Below are 18,894 nucleotides of genomic sequence, written 5' to 3'. Positions count from 1 at the left end.
CCATTGTGGCGGTGACGTAGGGATACGCGTGGTACGGCCCGTACCCATGCTCTGGGGGCGTGGGTACGGGCCGTACCACCATAGTGGCGGTGACGTAGGGGTACGCGTGGTACGGCCCGTACCCATGCTCTGGGGGCGTGGGTACGGGCCATATCACCATAGTGGCGGTGACATAGGGGTACGCGTGGTAAGGCCCATACACATGCCCCCCCAGAGCGTGGGTACAGGCCGTACCACGCGTACCCCTTCGTCACCGCCACAATGGTGGTACAGCCCGTACCCACGCTCTGGGGGGCGTGGGTACGGGCCGTACCACGCGTACCCCTACGTCACCGCCACAATGGTGGTACGGCCTGTACCCACTCTCCCCAGAGCATGGGTACGGGCCGTACCACGCGTACCCCTACGTCACCGCCACAATGGTGGTACGGCCCGTACCCACGCTCTGGGGAGTGTGGGTACGGGCCGTACCACCATAGTGGCGGTGACGTAGGGGTAAGCGTGGTATAGCCCGTACCCACGCCCCCCAGAGCGTGGGTACGGGCTGTACCACCATTGTGGCGGTGACGTAGGGGTACGAGTGGAACGGCCCATACCCGCGCTCTGGGGAGCGTGGGTACGGGCCGTACCACCATTGTGGCAGTGATGTAGGGGTACGCGTGGTACGGACCGTACCCATGCACTGGGGGCGTGGGTACGGTCCGTACACGCATACCCCTACATCACCACTACAATGGTGGTACGGCCTGTACCCACGCTCTGGGGGTGTGGGTACGGTCCGTACCACCATTGTAGTGGTGATGTAGGGGTACGCATGTACGGACTGTACCCACGCTCTGGGGGCGTGGATACGGGCCGTACACGCGTACCCCTACATCACCACTACAATGGTGGTACGGACCGTACCCACGCTCTGAGGGGCGTGGGTATGTCCCGTACCACCATTGTGGTGGTGACGGGTATGCGTCCACATCCACTTCCGTTGTGGCGGGACGTGGGATTGGTGGACACACCCCCCGAAGTGACCAGACCATGGAGGTAATTAATGTGCAGGATGTATTAGTATGTTGTGGGGTGTGGGTTATGTTTCCTGCCCCTTGCACCCCCCCCCCTTTGCCCCTGGGGGTTGTTCTGACCTTCTGCGGCATCTGCGTCGGTTTCTGAACACGAGGTCGTAGGCTATGAGGGCCGGGATGACTCGTAGGTTGGGGTCCATTGCTGTCCGTCGCGTACCGGTGCTCCTTGTTCGCGTCGTCCTCAATTTCCCGGCAGTTTTTGGCTCCCGTAAAAAATGCTACGTGCGGAGTGACGTCGGCATGAATCGTACTTGCTGGTCCGTAAACCGCTGCCTGACTCCGTCCGGACGTCGCATATGCGCCGTCCAGAATCAGATTTGTATGTATTTTTTGCCGGTCTGTGTTTTTTACGACTCGTACGGAAATGGTATTTCTGTGCGAATCGTACTTGCGAGTTTGTAAGGTGTTTTTCCCGGGTACGAGTCGGACGGAGAAAACGCTCCGTACGACCATTTGTACCTGGGTTTTACAGGATCGGAATCGGCACCTTTGTGTTTGAAAATACCACTTTTAGAAAGTAGGTATTTTCTTGTCTAACCATTCAAACCTGCCTCTGCTAGGCTGTGTATTCCCTGTCTGGAGTTTGAGTGACAGTGCTGGGGAATTCCAGGAGACAGGGTGAGGTGTCCCAGTGGTGAATAGAGAGATCTGCATCTAGATGGGAGGGAGTAGTTGCACCAGGGACCTGAATAGGACTGTGCCTGCCCCTCACAGTGCTGGCTCCACCCCCTGTGGTGCGTCTGATGTCTCTGCCCTGCACTGTGAAAGGAGAGAAGGAATCATGTCAACAAAGTGCTCCAGGGCTGGGCTTTCCCTCCACAATGCTGGCTCAACCTCATGTGGGGTGTCTGATGTTTCTGCCCTGCACTGTGAAAGGAAAGGAGTCATGTAAACAGAGTGCTCCAGAACTGGTTTGGACTGGGCAAAGGCCCATCTCCCCTCAGTGAACAAAGGATTTTGGGGTATAGGTAGTGGGACCCTGATCCCAAGAATTTAGATCACTTTTGGAACAAGAAGAAACCTTTACTGTGGAGCGGAACCTGAAGAAACTGAGGAGAGCCTATCCCTAAAATGAAGTGCTGCTTGGGGGATTGGCCTGCAGTGGTTTGCCTGACTGCCAAAGGAAGGAGAAGAGACTTTGTGTGCTTATTTCAACTTGTAAGGATCTCCAAGGGCTTGGAACAGAGCTTGCCTCCTGCTGAAGTCTTAGGGACAACAGACTTCAACCCCCAGCTCCCCAGAGTTCTTTGGAAGTCCCTGCTGCTGTTTTGGGCCTTCTGAGGGACTGCGTGTCGCAAGGAGCTGGAACTAAGCCGAAGCGTGTCGCTGCTGCTGCCATCGCACTTCTGAACAAGGGTGTCGTCGCTGGAGTTGTTGCACTGCATCGCATCGAGAGAAGCGTCTCGCAACGAAGGAGAAGCGTGTCGCCGTCGCTGCTGCCTGCCGTCGCACTTCTGAACAAGGATGTCGCCGCTGGAACTGTCGCATTGCACCGCATCGAGGAAAGCGCCTCGCATCCCAAGAGAAGCGCGCCGCCGTCGGAGCTGCTGCTGTTGCATTTCTGAACAAGGATGTCACCGCTGTAGTTGTCGCATTATGCGGAAGCTTCACGCAAACTGGGAGAAAAGTGTCGCAGCTGAAGCTGTTGCCGTCGCACTTCTGAACAAGTGTGTCGCCGCTGCAGTCCACGCATCGAACCGAGAACTTCTCGCATCCCCGGAGAAGCGTGCCGCATCTGGAAGATCTTCACATCTTTATTTCTTTGCACCAGAACTTTGCCGCATTTCCTTCGCTGCGACATTACTTGTCGTGGAAGCGCAACGCATCGTAAGGTACATTAACGCAAAGTGTTGCATCTTAAGAACTGAACTAAGCTAAAAACTACCATCTTAAAATAATAGTATTGTGTATTTTTGTAGTTTATGGTCTTGTCGTAAATCTATATAAAGTATACTTATTTTTTATATAAAACCTGTGTGGTGTCCATTTGTAGTGTTGTCACTGGATTACTGTATGTGGTCACAAATGCTTTACACACTGCCTCTGAGATAAGCCTGTCTGCTTGTGCCAAGCTACCAAGGGGGTGAGCAGGGGTTATTATAGGAGTGTACCCCCTTACCCTGACTCGAGGCAAGGGTCCCTATTTGTCACAAGTACCTACCTGTGCCAACTAGAGACCCCCAAATCTAACAATCACTATGATTACCATCACCACCATTGACACCTCCACCACATCCACAAACTTTACCACTGATACCATTCCGACCAACACCACCACCAAAACCTCCACTTTTTCCACCACCACCATTACTGGCATAATTATCACCACCTTTAGGGGCACTACCATTTTAGCATTATCACCAAAAACATTACCACCACGATTTCCAGTACTTCCACCATTACCACTTCTCCCAACAGAGGTATCAACCAAACTAATAACCAGACTGTATAATGCAGCCATGGAGATTATAGATGGGCATACACCTCGGGTGCAAGGACAGTAATCTGCGGACCTGGGCATGGCATTATTGATGTGATCTAGAAGTACTGCTTGATTGATTGATTGATTAAAAATGTATAAAGCGCACGTATGCCCATGGGCGTCTTGGCGCTGAACAGAGACAATAACTACCTGGTGAAAATGTCAACGGCCTGATCTACAAGGAAGAAAACAGCCACGTTTTTACCTCTTTCCTGAAAGACAGGATGGAGGGACTGTTTTTGATTGCGATAGGAAGGAGATTCCAAGCCCTTGCTGCATGTAACAGAAAGCTTCTCCCCCCCCATCTGACCTGCTTGTATCTTGCAGTCTGAATGAGTTTTAATTGACTTGAGCGAAGGGTCCTAGGGGGCTCGCACAGTTGCAGGTGATCTTTCAGAAACTTAGAACCGATGCCTTGCAAGGCCTTGTATGTCAGGCAGACAGATTTAAACTTTATTCTTTTGTCTATTGGTAGCCAATGTAGGGATCTCAATTTATGTGAAATTGGCTCGGATCTGGGTATGTCAAGGATCAATCTGGCCGCAGCATTCTGCAGGCGTTGAAGTTTAGCTAGGTGTTGGGCCTGGATCCCAGCAAACAGAGCATTCCCGTAATCGAGCCTCGATAAGGCCAGTGAGGTTACCACCGTTTTGCGGGAAGCTAGGGGTATAAAAGGCAGGAGTTTCCTGATTACTCTCAGAATATATCATATAGTAGATGCAAGTTTATTGGTGTGTGCATCAAAAGTCAGCTTATTGTCCAGTATAAAGCCAAGATTTTTCACTTTGTTTACTGGACGTGGGCACTGGCCTAGGTTGTTCGGCCACCATTCTGGGGACCAGATTTCCATGTCCGTGCCTAGCATCATGACTTCACTTTTATCTCCGTTCAGCTTTAGACAGTTCTTCTGCATCCAGTGATTAACTTGTGTCATGCAATCTTGGAATTTATCTGCTGTTTCCCTGATGTCGTTTTTGATTGACACCACTATTTGGGTGTCATCGGCGTGAGAAACTGGCAGAAATCCACAGTTTCTAATAATGGCAGCAAGGGGCTTGACGTAAAGATTAAAAAGAGTGGGGCTCAGGGAAGACCCCTGAGGCACACCACATGGGGAGCTAAAAGATTGTGATTTTACTTCCCCCAACTCTACAGTGAAAGTTCTGTTAGACAGATAGGAGGCAAGTAATGATCGAGCTGATGAGTGTACTCCTGCTTCAGTTAGACGGGTGAGAAGAGTGTCGTGATTGACCGTGTCGAAGGCCGCCGAGAGATCAAGTAGGATCAAGGCGGCCTTCCCTCCGGCGTCTAGGATGTATCTAAGTTCTTCAACTGCCGTAATCAATGCTGTTTCAGTTCCGTGACCCTCTCGGAAGCCGAATTGCGAGTGGTCTAGAGCATGGGTGTCTGAAAGGAATTTAGACAGTTGTTTATTTAATATTTTTTCAAGAATTTTAGCTGAAAAAGGAATTCTTGCAATAGGTCTGTAGTTAGCTGGGATTTGTGGGTCCAAATTAGGTTTTTTCAAGAGAGGCAGTACCGAGGTGATTTTCCAGAGATCAGGGTATTGGCAGGAGTTTATTATATGTGAGAAAAGACTACATAGTTGTTCACTTATAAGCTCTGGGAAAAGATGCATAACCTTGGGAGGACAGGGATCCGTCAGACTCCCTGATTTCATAGTCTTGACGGTTCGAAGGATTTGTTCCACTGGCGGTGGTACAAAGAGGAAGTGGGTATTGTATTCTGAAAGTTGTGGAACCTTATCGGGAATAGTGTGCAACTGTATAGGTGTGACCTTATCTGTTAGTTTGAAGGATTCATAAACTGTGGTCACTTTGTCCACAAAGAATTGGCCCAGAGTGTTACTAAATTCAGTACTTATTACTGCCTGTTTATCACTGTCAATTTTTGACAGTTTCTTCACAGTGGCAAAGAGTTCCTTGCTGGAGCTCTTTGCTTCATTAATTTTCAAGACAAAGTATTTGCTTTTTTCCTCTAAAATTAATTTTTTATAGGAGGCCAAGGAGGTTTTATAACTGTCTTTCAGCAGAGGATCATAATTGGTCCTCCATCTCCTCTCCGCCCTTCTACAAAGTTGCTTTTGTGTTTTTAGAGCATCTGAAAACCAAGGTTGAGAAGGGGTTTTTCGGCTGGAAGTACTCTTTTTTTAAAGGTACTAGTTCATGAATTGCTGTCTTTATCCAGCTAGAAATTTGAAGTGTTGCGATATTGCTGTCAGGTGCTAATTTAGGAATGGATAGGGTGAGCTGATCATTTAATTTTGTGGCGTCTAGTTTGCTCCAATCAAAATAGGATGTTCTATTAGAGGGAATGACAGCTGTATTACGAGTGTCTCTAGTATTTATAGTAAAGATTATAGCCTTATGGTACGACCAGGGAACTGGTAGGATGTCTAGGAGTTTGATGCCTGCAAACCAGAGAAGTTTTCCCTAATGGTAGATACAGACTAATTCCTTATAAATTCCTGCAGAGGATATAACTGATCCTGATGGCTATGGACAAATTCGACCTCACCAATGTCACCAGATGTAGACTATGTGGTGCTCAGGGGGCGCATTTTATACATATGGCATGGAACTGCCCTAGAATTGCTCTGTTTTGGGGACACAGTTTAGGGGATGTGGATGGCAGAACGTGGATTTCCACTTACTCCCAACATAGTCCTTCTTGGTTGTGTTAAAAATGTCCCTAAGGGCTTTTGCAAACTAACTGAAACAGCAATATTGCTAGGTATACGCAAGGGCGCCATGGTATGAAGGGGGTGTGGAGCCCCTCTGTTTTAAGACTGGATGAAAGACATGACCCTATGCGACTCCTATTGTATTGAAGTGCCAGTTTATATTGGATTATTTTATGTACTTAGTGTCATTGTAAGATTTTAATTAATCAAACAATAAAGAAATTGAATTGAATTGAGTACCTGTGTCTTCCTACCGTTATTCATTTTGTCTGCCTATAAAAATTAAAAAATATTTTTTTTTAAATGCCATCAGCAGTATCAACTTCAACACCTCCTATCACCTCGACTACAACTACCAACATCGCCTATAGTGCCACTAGTACCACCACTCTTGTCTGCATAACAACATTGTGTAATTGACAGTATCTTGTGTATTGGAAATTGTCTTTTGGGCATCTGTGGGAGAGATGCGTATTTACTACCTACAGTAAAAAAGTCCAGACTTCAAGTCATTGACAATGCTTGTTAAAATGTATGTTTTAGGCACCAGCATACAATAAATAGGATCATTGGTGGGCCTTTGGTGATGGTGAGTAATTGCTATTAGAAATAATGTAGGCGTACCTGAAAGCATCAAGTCTGAGTCTTGTAGTAGCTATTATAAATCCACCCTTATTCCTCCTTTATTTTTTTTTAAGTTTATAATCACTAGCACAAGGCCCGAGAGAGCATTTGAAGTCCTCGCGAGCTTGCATTACAGGCCATTATGTAGTGAGGGCAGAGGTGGAGTGCTAAGTCACCATCTTGGTAGTCAGTGAAGAAAGCCAATGTCATCTCACCGATGGCAAACGTGATGCCCCTGCAAAGGGATTTCACTCTAACCACTCTGTGGCACACCACCGAAAAAGCATCACGTGACTTTTTTTTTAAATCTTACCTGTGGCATGCCGATGCTTGAAAACGATCGATAAAAGTAAAATGGCCATAACTGAATTATTATGCATATGACTTTAATTAAACATACTTTGCCCAAAGGAAGAAGGCGACTACCCTGCAAGTTGTGTTTGAATAATAAAATACCTTTAGATCAGAAAACACCAGATATTCTGAATTCACTCTATTGATTTCGATGTTTACACTTTTCTTGTAAACAACCACAAGTTTAGTCACAGAGGCTTCTTTGCGACTCAGATGTGTATTGATTCCGTTTTAAGTGAGCGGTAGATTCTCGCTGGCAGGTTGTATCCTTTGTCAGAAAAAATATATTTTCTCTGCCAAAAAGGTGAAAACAGACACCGCCTTCGCGCGAATCCCCGGAATAGCAAGTGAAGGAACATTTTCCGACTGAATGAGTGAAGCAGGGGGGATTTAGGACCCAGAGTCTTGGATTTAGCATCCCTCTCTCTTTCTGCATTTGTCTCCCTTTCTACCGTTCTCGCGGTCTTCTTTCCATGCCTGCCAGGAGATTAAGACATTTACAACTTTTGATGATCTTTCCAGAAGGATTTTAAAGCTAAAATTAAACGACAAGAACAGGGAACAGACATCAAGACGAAAGAAAGGGAAACACAGAAAGGATTCGGGAAAGAAGAGGGACCCCAAATAAATAAGCCAGTTCTTCAGGTTGTGGGGTGAAACGGCAGAGAGTCTGGTTTTGAGAGCGAGCACGCACCTGCCACCTGCCTGCTCCAGGGCGGTGCGCCCGGACTGGGCGGAAGGGAGGAAGCGTATGGGATGCTCGTGATCACACGCGTGGACATTCGACAGCTTCAGGAGCACATGCCACACAAGCAGGGCATGAAATGCCGCTTTAATGAAGTTGCGTAAAAGGAGCCAGGCAAACAGACTGGTGGGGTGTTTTCGTCCGACTTCGGCTGGGTACCACTGAGATGTTGTCTCGACTGCAGGCTTCTCACATGTGCTTGCTGCACTGACACCTTCCTGGTGTTGAATCACTCAATATATGACGAAACACTGACAGCACGCAAAGCAGAAGGGGTCGGTCGCTCAAATCTAACAGTTGTTGTCATTAACAAAAGAAACATCCTCTAAGACAAGTATTTTTAGATGTGGGAAGTGGATTTGAGGAAGGCTGCCAGGATCTTATGTTTATGATGTCTGGGAAAGTTCTTCTGTTCTACCTGACGGTGTGCCCGGCCCTCCAGATAAGGTAAGCAAACTTCCCGAAGGGTACATTGCCAACTGTCAGACTCGACCGCTTTCGGCGTGCCTGCTGCTGTCTGAGTGCCAGTGTGTGCTGCATGAAGTCACCGGTCAGGGGGGCATTTAAACTTCAACCCAGTATTAGCGCGATCCGCCTGTTGCATGCTAAGAGGTGTGTGCAAGCAGTGGCACAGGACTATAGAGGGCATCCCTTTGTTATAATTGTCGCGTTGTTTATTGGTTTAACGCATCTGTGCGGTGCGTGCATAACAATCACTCATGTCTGAGGGGCACAGAGGACAGTGAGCCCAAGACCGCCCTGTAAGCTAGTCAGAATTGAATATGAACTTTGAGAGAAACTGGGAGCATCAGGGCACAGCTATTACTCGTTCTCCACTACAACGTAGGTTATCGCTGTTAATTATTTAGGAATGCGCCGATAGAGCAGAGGCTGTGGGAAGGGATGTGACATGCTTTTAGAAACACGTCTTTTAAATGGTATGTTGTTCTGAGCGTTCCCCTGGGCAATTTATATAGATGAATATTGATCTTCTTGAAGCAAATCTAATCTCAGCTGATCGCTTTTAATTTTAAAAAATGTCATTCGGTCGATATGTTTGTTTTGATGTTCTTGGCTCTAACAGATGGTGGTTCAATGATGTCAGTCCTCGGGAACGCACACACGGGGGCAATTGCTGAACTTCGCATACAGTGACGAACAGCCTACAATAATGTCAGTGTCTGTGGGGAGCATGCTTGCTTTCTCGGGTCTGCGCTGAGCATCCCGAGCAGCTCAGCTGCTCAGAGGCTTCGGCAGACGTTGTCCGCACTGCCCAAGGACAGTCTCGCGGTTAAGATTTCGCCGAGGCATCCCGCACCCGCGCCCTGCCGTGAGGAGGCCACTCCCGTCTCCTGTCAGTGTAGAGGAGGTTTCCGCTCTCGGGACCGTGGTGAAACAAACAACCCAACTGTCTTCTCTGGGCAGAGGCAACCTCTACTTCGGCGGCGCGTGTGAGGAGGCAGGTGCTCCATTACTCTGTCTGCAAAGGCAACGGGTGTGTGCAGAGGCAGCCCCCCCCGCCCCCCTCCTCTCTCTGCCGGGTCTGTGTAGAGGCATCTTCCTCCGCTCTCGGGTGTGTGCAGAGGCTACTACGGCCTCCATTACCGTTGCAGTACACACGCAGCCTCAACGCGGCCGGGAAAAAAAAGGTGGGGGAATCCTCCGCTGCCATCGCTGTGCAGAGGTAGCTCCCACCCCGCAGGGGCTGTGAAAAAGCGGCACCCGCTGCCGGGACTGTGCAAAAGATGCCTTGCCTCAGCTGTCGGAACTGCAGCTGCGAAACATCCACGCTGCAAGCGCCCACTGCTTCTCTTCAGCAAGTTTTTTTGTGTTAGCTCGCGTGGCTGGTGGCGAACGGCTGTGTATGTCCGTTCCTTTGAAGCGCAAAATAACAGCATGGTTTTTCTTTCCTCCGTGTCTGTTATTCACTGTAAGCATTTATTCGTTTTTCTTTGATTTGTAATTGATGTCGCACCCTTTATCTATACATTTAATTTCCCCTTCAGTCTCATTACTTCTTTTTTTCTCTTACACACCCTCATCAATGCAATTGCGTTTAAATGCTTCGTGGCAATGAGACTCGCGTCGGAGGTCTGTCGTTCAGTCTCAAGCGCCGCATCGCAGTGCCAGGGAAAGCAACAGACCCCTGAAGGCTGCTGGGCGCCGGACACCCACTGGAAGGAGTGGCGCCTGCATCCTGATGACGCTAGCCTCCACTCCCTCAAGGTCTCCTTGAACGCGGAGACCTACACCTGTTACAGGCTGCGCCGGTGGGACGCCGACGGACGTCCACCTAAAAAGAGGGAGTCTTTGTGACATGAACCTGTAGGGGACGGGAGCTCTACAGGAGCTTTCTTATAGCATCAATCTCCGTGCAAGAGATGGCCGTGGTGCAGCACAGATGAGCGGCGACGTGTTGAGTGGGCAGTCGTGGGATCTGGACGCTGTTGCGCGTGATATCTTGAGATATGGCATTAAATATTACCTTAATCGATTACCACGTTTGTGTGCAGCTCTTTCCTACCAGTGCAGATACATTCGAACATGATAGGCGAGAACATGCATCTGTGCTCTTTCGTGAGAGGCTGTATTACATGTTTGCATGCTGTTCTGTGCACTAGATTAAAGCCACTTAAGGAGGAGGCGCACACAGAGAGTACCCAGATTTTCCTACCCGCCCTCTCTCTTGGGGGTTAATGGCTGCACCATGGAGAGCACGTTGTCAACGGATCACAGCACTGAAGACGTTTGTGGCGAAGGAGTTCGCAGTGTAGAGCTCCGAATTCACAGTGCACCCTCCATGAGCCTCACCTATGCACCTCTATGGGCCTCGCGCTCTCACTCTCCCACCCAATGCTTAGTGTGTAAAAGTGCCCAAAGATTTGCTTAGAAGCCCACGCTGGTGCTATCGAAGGTTGGGGCACCAAACACCAAGGCTGCATGGCCTTGATTCCACCTCAAGCCTCTTAATCCACCTCCAAATACCCCTTCCTCTTCTTCTCACTCCTGCAAGTTATTTTCCTTCTTTTGTTAATGTTTTTCCATCTTTCACTTCCTGCTTCTTTCCCCCTTTTGTGTTTTTTAGGTCTCGCCTGACCCAGAGCATGCGCTGGTCTGGCGAGACTTATTGAGAGGGCTCCAAAAAGTTCTACCAGGACAGCCTAGAGCTACAGTGCATGTGCATGGGCGCGCGCGCTGCATTTTACCGCGATTACTTTCACTTTTGCGGCCACACGGCTGCTTTGCATAGCCAATAGGTCTCGCTTTTGGGATCTTATAAGTATTTAGTTATGCAACTGTTGCATGGCTAAACACTTATAAGGTCCCAAAGGCGAGACCTATTGGCTATGCCAATGCTTGTTTCTCTCTTGCTCTGGATCAAAGTCTCTTGGAGAATAATAAGTGCCGGTCCCCAAACATGAATGTCAGTGGGCCCCACCTGCAACCACCAGCTAAAAATAAGAGCTGCTCCCACCTCGATCCCACTGCAATCAAATCATTTGGGACCTACCAGGTCTGGTGGCTCAGTGGACTAATGCCCACTGTAGGGGCCTGTGTTTGACTTCATGGTAACAAGTTCAAATCCCATTTAGTCTACTCAGCCTTTAATCAATCCGAGGTCGGATAAAATGAGTATCATTGGGTTGGGTAACATTAAACACCTGTTACTCAGCACCATAATGCCCGTGGGTGAACGTGCGCCTTACATGTTATATTGTGCTAGGAGAGTTTGCTGGCTTTACACAGAGAAATAATTAATAATCCTAAATGAACTAAGAAAGCAAGGCCTCCTGGAGCTCTAAGAGACAATAACAGGTATTACAGATCCAATGAGCTGTAGAATGCACCCACAAAAACCATAAACCAGTCCTTGGATCGCCTGCTGCAAGTAATCATTGCCTCGATGTCTCACTCAGAGCATAGGTACTTGTATGTCTTTCATACTCATCAGATCACAGTCAGAGGCTTGGGCTGACTCCTGGTGTGGCTGGGTCTGCAGCATGTCTGTGACTGCACTGAGAACTGTGGGGCTCTAAAGCGGTGAACTCGCTTTGCAGGTCACTGCACTTCGAGGTTATGAACTTGCCAGTGAAGTCCTAGTGGATTGCTATCACCAAATTCAGAGATTAGAACAAATCCTCTAAATGTTGTGTAGCTTTGTGGATCGAACTGCTCTGCTTTCACATGCCAGGAATCAGTAGCGGCTCCTGGAAGGGGTGCTGTCGGGCGGTGACGCAGGGTGGGGGAGGGGCGGTAGTAACCTCCAGATTATGGCCTAACGGAGGTAAATATACAAATAAATAAATAAAACAAATTTCTTTGCACGCGTGGCATCGCATTTGGCGATGCAGCGCGCGCAACAAAATTTGTTTTATTTCTTTATTTGTATACTTACCTCCGTTAGGTCATAATCCGGAGTTTACTACCCCCCACCCTGCCCCTCCCTTGCCCTAGGTCACCGCCCGGAAGCACTCTCTCCAGGAGCCGCTACTGCCAGGAATATTCATAGCCTTTACAACTTTACAGTAATATATTGTTGCGGATCCACCAGAAGCTTGGGAGCTTTCCTATGATCCGTAGAGCTATCATACTGGCACGCACGCCCTCACAGCCCAGGGGCACGAATCACAAGGATATTCTATGAGCAGGTGCATCCTCTTATAGTATTCTGGATTTAGGAATAAGATAGGAGAAGTTCGGACTTAGTCTTGGCTTTTTCCTAAAATTCGAATAAAGCCAGAAGCACATCAAGAGTACTTCACAAGAAAATCTATGTGAGTCAGTCCCTTGACATATTTGTCTCGAGGTACAAGTGAGGGTGGATGAATTCTAGTGCAGTTTACAGGAACTGACTTCAAAAGATGAATGCTTCCAACGCATTTTTTGCTGCTGCGACTGCTGCCAATCTGAGGTGAGGCGGGCGGGTAAAAAAATAAATTACCTAAAATTTCCTTTCCCGCTGCCGTGATCTTCTGCTCCTACCCCGTGCCTCGCTGCTCCTCGGCTCCTGTCCTGGCACTACAAGTCCCATGAGCACAGACTCCCAGACTAAACGCAATCCCAGCACTTCTCTAATGATATGACTCCCAGCATGAGAGAAGCGCTGGGAGTGGGCATAGTGGGCCATTTCTTTCCCCCAGTAGGGACTGGGAGCCTGTTCTCCTGAGCACTAGGATATCTCCAAGGACCGGGCTGGAAATATCCAAGTGCACATGTTGGTTTGGCCATCCTAAAACAGCTGGCCAAACAGAAAAGCCCGCTTTCTGTGCCTACTACTCCTTCTCCCTTGCTGCGTGACACTGTGGCATTGCCCCGTACCACCCTAGACTTGGCAGACTGAAAGTACAATTAAAATGACAAATTTAATGTCCTTTTATTTTTTCTTCTGCCTGCTGCATTTCAGAGGTGCAACAACGCTGTTCCGCCATAGTGGAGTACGCAGCCCCTATTTTTCTGCCAGGTTTCAGAGCGGATTGCTTGGAAAGTTTTCTTGTTGGTAATACATTCCCTCTTTACTGAGTTCTCCTTTGTGGAGAATTATACGTAGGGGGTGTAACCTCTCAGCACACAAAGGATGTATCCCCCCCCCATGAACATGCTCATTTTCTTTCTTTTGCTCCATGTGTTTGATCCATTCCTCTTCCCACAGTGGAAGGATATTCATGCCCTCACCTGCCTAAATTACATAATTTACCCTTTCCAGGATGGGAAGGGGAATTAGAGTAGTTTGTGAATACCTGCAAATGTACTTGTTTGTGGGCTTTCACTAACTCCTAAGACTAAGCATGCCTCTCAAAGCCCAGGAACGCCCTCAATCCCAACCCATGAGTATGATTTACTGGGGCTGAGATCTCCACACTTCAGGTGGAGATCTCTGTGTCTCTAAGAGTAAAACAGCTTATTGATGCCAGGAATCACTTTTGGAATTCCTGGAAGGCGTAACTGAAGTTAATTTGATCATAAGCCTACGTTTAGTGGTGATTATACCTTTTTTAATTGACCTCCCTATTTTCGTTACCCCCAAAAGCATGTATAGAAATATCATTAGCTTTCTCAGGCATATAAATTCAAGAGCATTTTAAAAAGGAAGACTAGTTGGATGTTCATTGCTAGTGCAATCCATAAAATGGTATTCACCCTATTAACAACAAATCAAAGTATATTTACTTTGGTTCACAATATCACAAATATTGATAAGTTATATTGCAAAGCGTATTACATGACCGTGATTTATCAATAATGATTGTGATTTTATGTGATTCAGGGCTCTATTCACAAGAAAAAAAGGGAAATATTTGCTCACAGATTTACAAGCCCACCTGAGTGCAGATTAAGAATCTTAGGAAATAAAAAAAAATGACATGGTGACAAGTAGCAAGTTTCTAAGCATGCTTCTGAAAACATCTTGTGCCTTCGAAGTTATATAAACATGTGGAGGGAGTTCAATGTGCATGATTGTACATGGGGAAATGTATTTCTATGTGTCTAATTTTGCTTTTGCTTATTTCTTCTTTCTTAATGCTAAATATATGCTTCCCAATGCAAAACCTCTTGCCCTATAACCAACATATTTTGGGGTACTCTATTTTCATCTGCACTTTGAAAATAAAATTCACTGCTGCCATCCTGCACCTCCTATTTTCACTAAGGATCTAGGAGCACTTTGTGAATACCCAGAATCTTGAGTTTGTTGGTGTTGCCATACTTTCTGGGACATTCCTAGCATGGAAGGACCACTCACCCCTGTAGTCGGATTTACTCACATGCAATTTTACACCATCATAAGGTAATATTTTGCATTGGTAAATGGATTCACATGTGCCAGTGCTCCTTTTTTGAATTGCTTGTACTTGAGAATTAAGCTCCTTGCATGGTGTAATTGAAAATTACCTGTCCAGTAAATCCAGACACATAAATCTTGTTTGATCACTGCACTGTTCCTCAAACACCATAACAATACTAGTGTGGTATCAAAACAAGATATACATGCCATTCATTTAATCATAAATACATTTAGGGGCCTTTTACAATATCAGTCGTAAAGCCTCCGACATTAGGTCGGAGGCTCTACGAATGAGATCATCAGTTTCACTTGCGACTGGCTGATTACAACACAGCCGGTCAGAATTGAAACCGGCCGGTCATTCCAGCTGGCTTCTGATGGGCTCAAGGAGCCTGTCAGCCAGTCAGAACCAGCCCGTAATCCATATGGATGGCGTTTTACGCCATCCGCATTACAATGCACGGTTTCTAGCAGGCTTTCCATGCTGGGCTTTTCGACATTGCAGCCTGTTCAAAAACATGTTTGGGGGCCCCTAGTCAGGCCCCCTTTTCCTTGCGGCCTCCGGTTGGGGGCCACCCTGTTAATCCCTGCACCTTATGGCAGGCACCTTGAGGTGCAGGGATTAAAACAATCTCCCATTTCTCTATGGGAGTTTATGTTGCGTCCGGTTTACAGCCGTAACATATGCTCCCATAGGAAAATGTGGGAATGCAACTGACCATGTGTGGTCGCATCGTAATTAGGCTGTCGGGACTGCCGGCTGCAGGTCAGTCTGTCCCGTTTCCACCACAGTGTTGGTCTAAGGAAACTCTGACCAACATCATAATAAGCCCCATAGTTAGAACGGTACGAGTTGTAGTGATCCAAAATGCCTTTGTGTCAGCTCCTAAAACCTTGATTTTTACTGCATCTCTTGAACTTTACATAACATGGTTTCGAGGCCTTTTTGCCTTCCCCATTCTAACTTTCTTGGCAGAAACTGACCAAACTTCCCCTTCTCCAGATACACAATTTTGTTTAATTAATACATGCACTATATGCCAATGAATAACATTGCATTAAAAAAGAAAAAAATGGTAGATAATTAAGTTTTCGCCATGTACCACTTTTTAGGTCGAGCCTAGCACAGCGCGCATGTGCTGCTCTAGGAGAAGGCCTCTTGGAATCACTTCAGACTTTCTGGAAACTTGTGTGTGTGGTGTTCGATTTTCCACACATGCTATTGGCCTTTGCGTGTGGCTTTCAAAAATGAAAGCAAGCAATTGGCCAAAGGCGGGTGCATGTCCCACCTTTTCTGAACATGTTTACTCCCACAGCGTTTAGCTGTCGGGAGCGAGCAGAGGTGCGCAGAATGCCATCTGTTGTGGATCATGTTTCATTTCAAGACCTTGCAGATTTCCTTACAAGGCGCTTCCCCTCCACCCCGGCCACGGGACAGACCCACCGCCACAAGAGTGCGTGCTTCTTTTTCCAGCACTCGCATTTCACTATGTCAGCACTCTCTTCCTGCACCGTTATCTTTGTATTAGTATGTTATTGTCAAGACATTTGCTGTACTCTGTAGTTAGCCTCTATAGCCGCCTCTTTTTCGGTACCATCTTAAAAACTGACCACACCTTTTAACATTAGCGTTTTTTAATCACTGTGGTGCGCGCTTCCTTTTACTCCTCTGCGCAGCTGTGGTGCGTGCTACCTTTGACATCTCTGCATAGTGCACAGCTGTGGTGTGTGTTTTCTTTCCCCACATTGTTTTTGGTACTCGCTCGATCCAGGGGCGTAACGCAGGACATTGCTGGGGGCTTGGGCTTAAATTGAGCCGGTGTCTGCTGGTGCGCACATGGGTACTTAATTATTAGCTCTTGCTTTTTGTGCGTGCTTTCTGGCACCGGCTGCTAAATAATGCCTCTGTGCAGCTTTGGTGCGTGCTACCTTTCACATCTCTGCACATTACACAGCTGTGGTGCGTGCTTCCTTTCCCTCATTGCACAGTACACAACTTCAAAATGGACCACACGTTTTAACATTCACGTTTTTTCATCACCGTGGGCACTTAATTATTAGCTCTTTCTTTTTGTGCGTGCTTGCTGGCACCGGATGCTAAATAATGCCTCTGTGCAGCTTTGGTGCATGCTACCTTTCACCTCTCTTCACAGTGCACAGTTGTGGTGCGTGCTTCCTTTCCCCCATTGCACAGTACACAGCTTAAAAATTGACCGCACCTTTTAACATTCATGTGTTTTCAGTGCCGTGGTCCGGCCTCTTTTCACAACTCTGCGCAGCTGTGGTGCATGCTACCTTTGACATCTCTGCACATTACACAGCTGTGGTGCATGCTTCCTTTCTCCCATTGCACAGTACACAACTTCAAAATGGACCACACGTTTTAACATTCACGTTTTTTCATCACCGTGGTGCGTGCTTCCTTTCACATCTCTGTGCAACTGTGGTGCGTGCTACCTTTGACATCTCTGCACAATGCACAGCTGTGGTGCATGCTTCCTTTCCCCCCATTGCACAGTACAAAGCTGTGGCAAGTGCTTCCTTTCACCCCACTGCACAGTAATAGCATGTGCTTCCTTTCACAACACTGAACAGTACATATATGTGGTGTGTGCCTTCTTTCACCCCATTGCACAGCTGTGGTGCGTGCTTCCTTTCACCTTACTGCACATTGCACATCTGTGGTGCATGCGTCCTTCTACCCCACTGAACAGTGCACTGCTCTGGTGCGTGCTTTCTTCACCCCACTGCACGTGTCCCCTCCATCACACCCACGTGGTTCTCTCGCTTTCTGTTTAATAAACAAATTTCACACACAGATGCCCAGGTTTCCGGTGTTAGCATTTGTGAACTCGCTGGACCTCGCAGCTTTTCTTACAAGGCGCGTTTTCCACCCCGGCCGAGGGACAGATCCCAACGCCATATGCTGGATTATAAAGCTCCCTGACAGAAGCACCAAGGTGCCGGACATTGCAGCTTTCCTTACAAGGTGCTTCCTGTCCACCCTGGCCAAGGCACAAGCTCCTCCTCCACAAGCTGCTGAGAGACTATAATAATATCATCATTTAATATTATTCCTACCAACTTTGGCATTGACATTATTGCCCTTTATTATACTATTTGTTAGTTTTTAAATCATCAGCAGCAACATTTGTACCCCTGTGCTGCCCAGACAGGAAGCACACCAGTACCACCACTGTAACAGGAGGCAGACCCACCACCCCTCCCACACTCCCAACAGACAGCTCTACAGTAAACAGTCTGTGTATTGTTTCTTATCGCTGCAGTTTATCTCCCTTCACTGGCTACTCACCCGCCCCCTTCACTCTTCCCCTCTCTCACTCCCACTGTCTCCTCGCCAAGAGTGGTGCAACAGACGTAAGTGTTTAGGCTATGTTAATCTGCAGGAACGTTAATACCCTTAACAGGCCCACGCTGCCATGGTTATTTTATTTTTCAGCTACACTGATTATATTGATATGCCAAAACCATCCAAACATCCAACAAGGTGCATAACGTACAAAATAAAGGACACAGAGCATTAAAAGATATTTTGTTTTTGGGAATATTGTTAAATAACAGGGACAGTTCAGAAACCCAGCACATTTCACTCTACAGGAGGCCTACAGATTAGCCGCTGCGTACCAGGCATCCCTTGTATTACAGTAAGCCTGGGCAAAGCACTACGCTACGCTCGCGTAGTTTGCGAAGTTTGCGCTACTTCGCACTACGCGAATTGCACATAGCACAGTGCAAACACGTGTAGCGTAGCATAGTACAGCGGTCATTCTTTGCTTGCTCGCGGTCCTCAATGTCAAGTTGGCGACCGCGAGCAAGCAAAATGACATTCCCGCAAGACTTTTTCCTCGTTCGCTATCAGCAACATCAAGTTGCCGATCGCAAGCGTGGAAAATAAACCTCCCGGCGAGATTCTCAATGCGGGGAGGTCAGGTTTCTCTTTGCGAGTGGTCACGTATGCTCGCGACCGCTCGCGATGAGAAACTACCAGTCCGCGTTGAGAAAGCTGCCGCTCGAGTAAAAATCTACATGATCGGCAGAAAACGACAGCTCGCACTGTACGAGCTGCCATTTTCAATGATTGCACAGTGCGGACAAGCATCCAGC

The 18,894-nt window shown here is 47.5% G+C and overlaps 1 protein-coding gene across 1 annotated transcript in view; it reads left to right on the top strand.

Annotated features, from left to right (window-relative positions):
• The first annotated feature begins 7,712 nt into the window (after positions 1 to 7,712).
• The window catches only part of LOC146829043 (gamma-aminobutyric acid receptor subunit gamma-4-like), a 2,063,907-nt gene continuing 2,052,725 nt past the window's right edge, over positions 7,713 to 18,894 (top strand). The window contains exon 1 of the mRNA XM_085607669.1: positions 7,713 to 8,432. Within this exon, the coding sequence (XP_085463795.1) occupies positions 8,368 to 8,432 (65 nt within the window). The 5' untranslated portion in view covers positions 7,713 to 8,367. The remainder of the gene's footprint in view (positions 8,433 to 18,894) is intronic.

Source organism: Triturus cristatus, chromosome 5_2, assembly GCF_964204655.1.
Source record: "Triturus cristatus chromosome 5_2, aTriCri1.1, whole genome shotgun sequence".
In the NCBI taxonomy this organism is placed as follows: domain Eukaryota; kingdom Metazoa; phylum Chordata; class Amphibia; order Caudata; family Salamandridae; genus Triturus; species Triturus cristatus.
The sequence above is the reverse complement of the archived record's forward strand: the minus strand, read 5'-3'. Positions and strand labels throughout refer to the sequence as shown.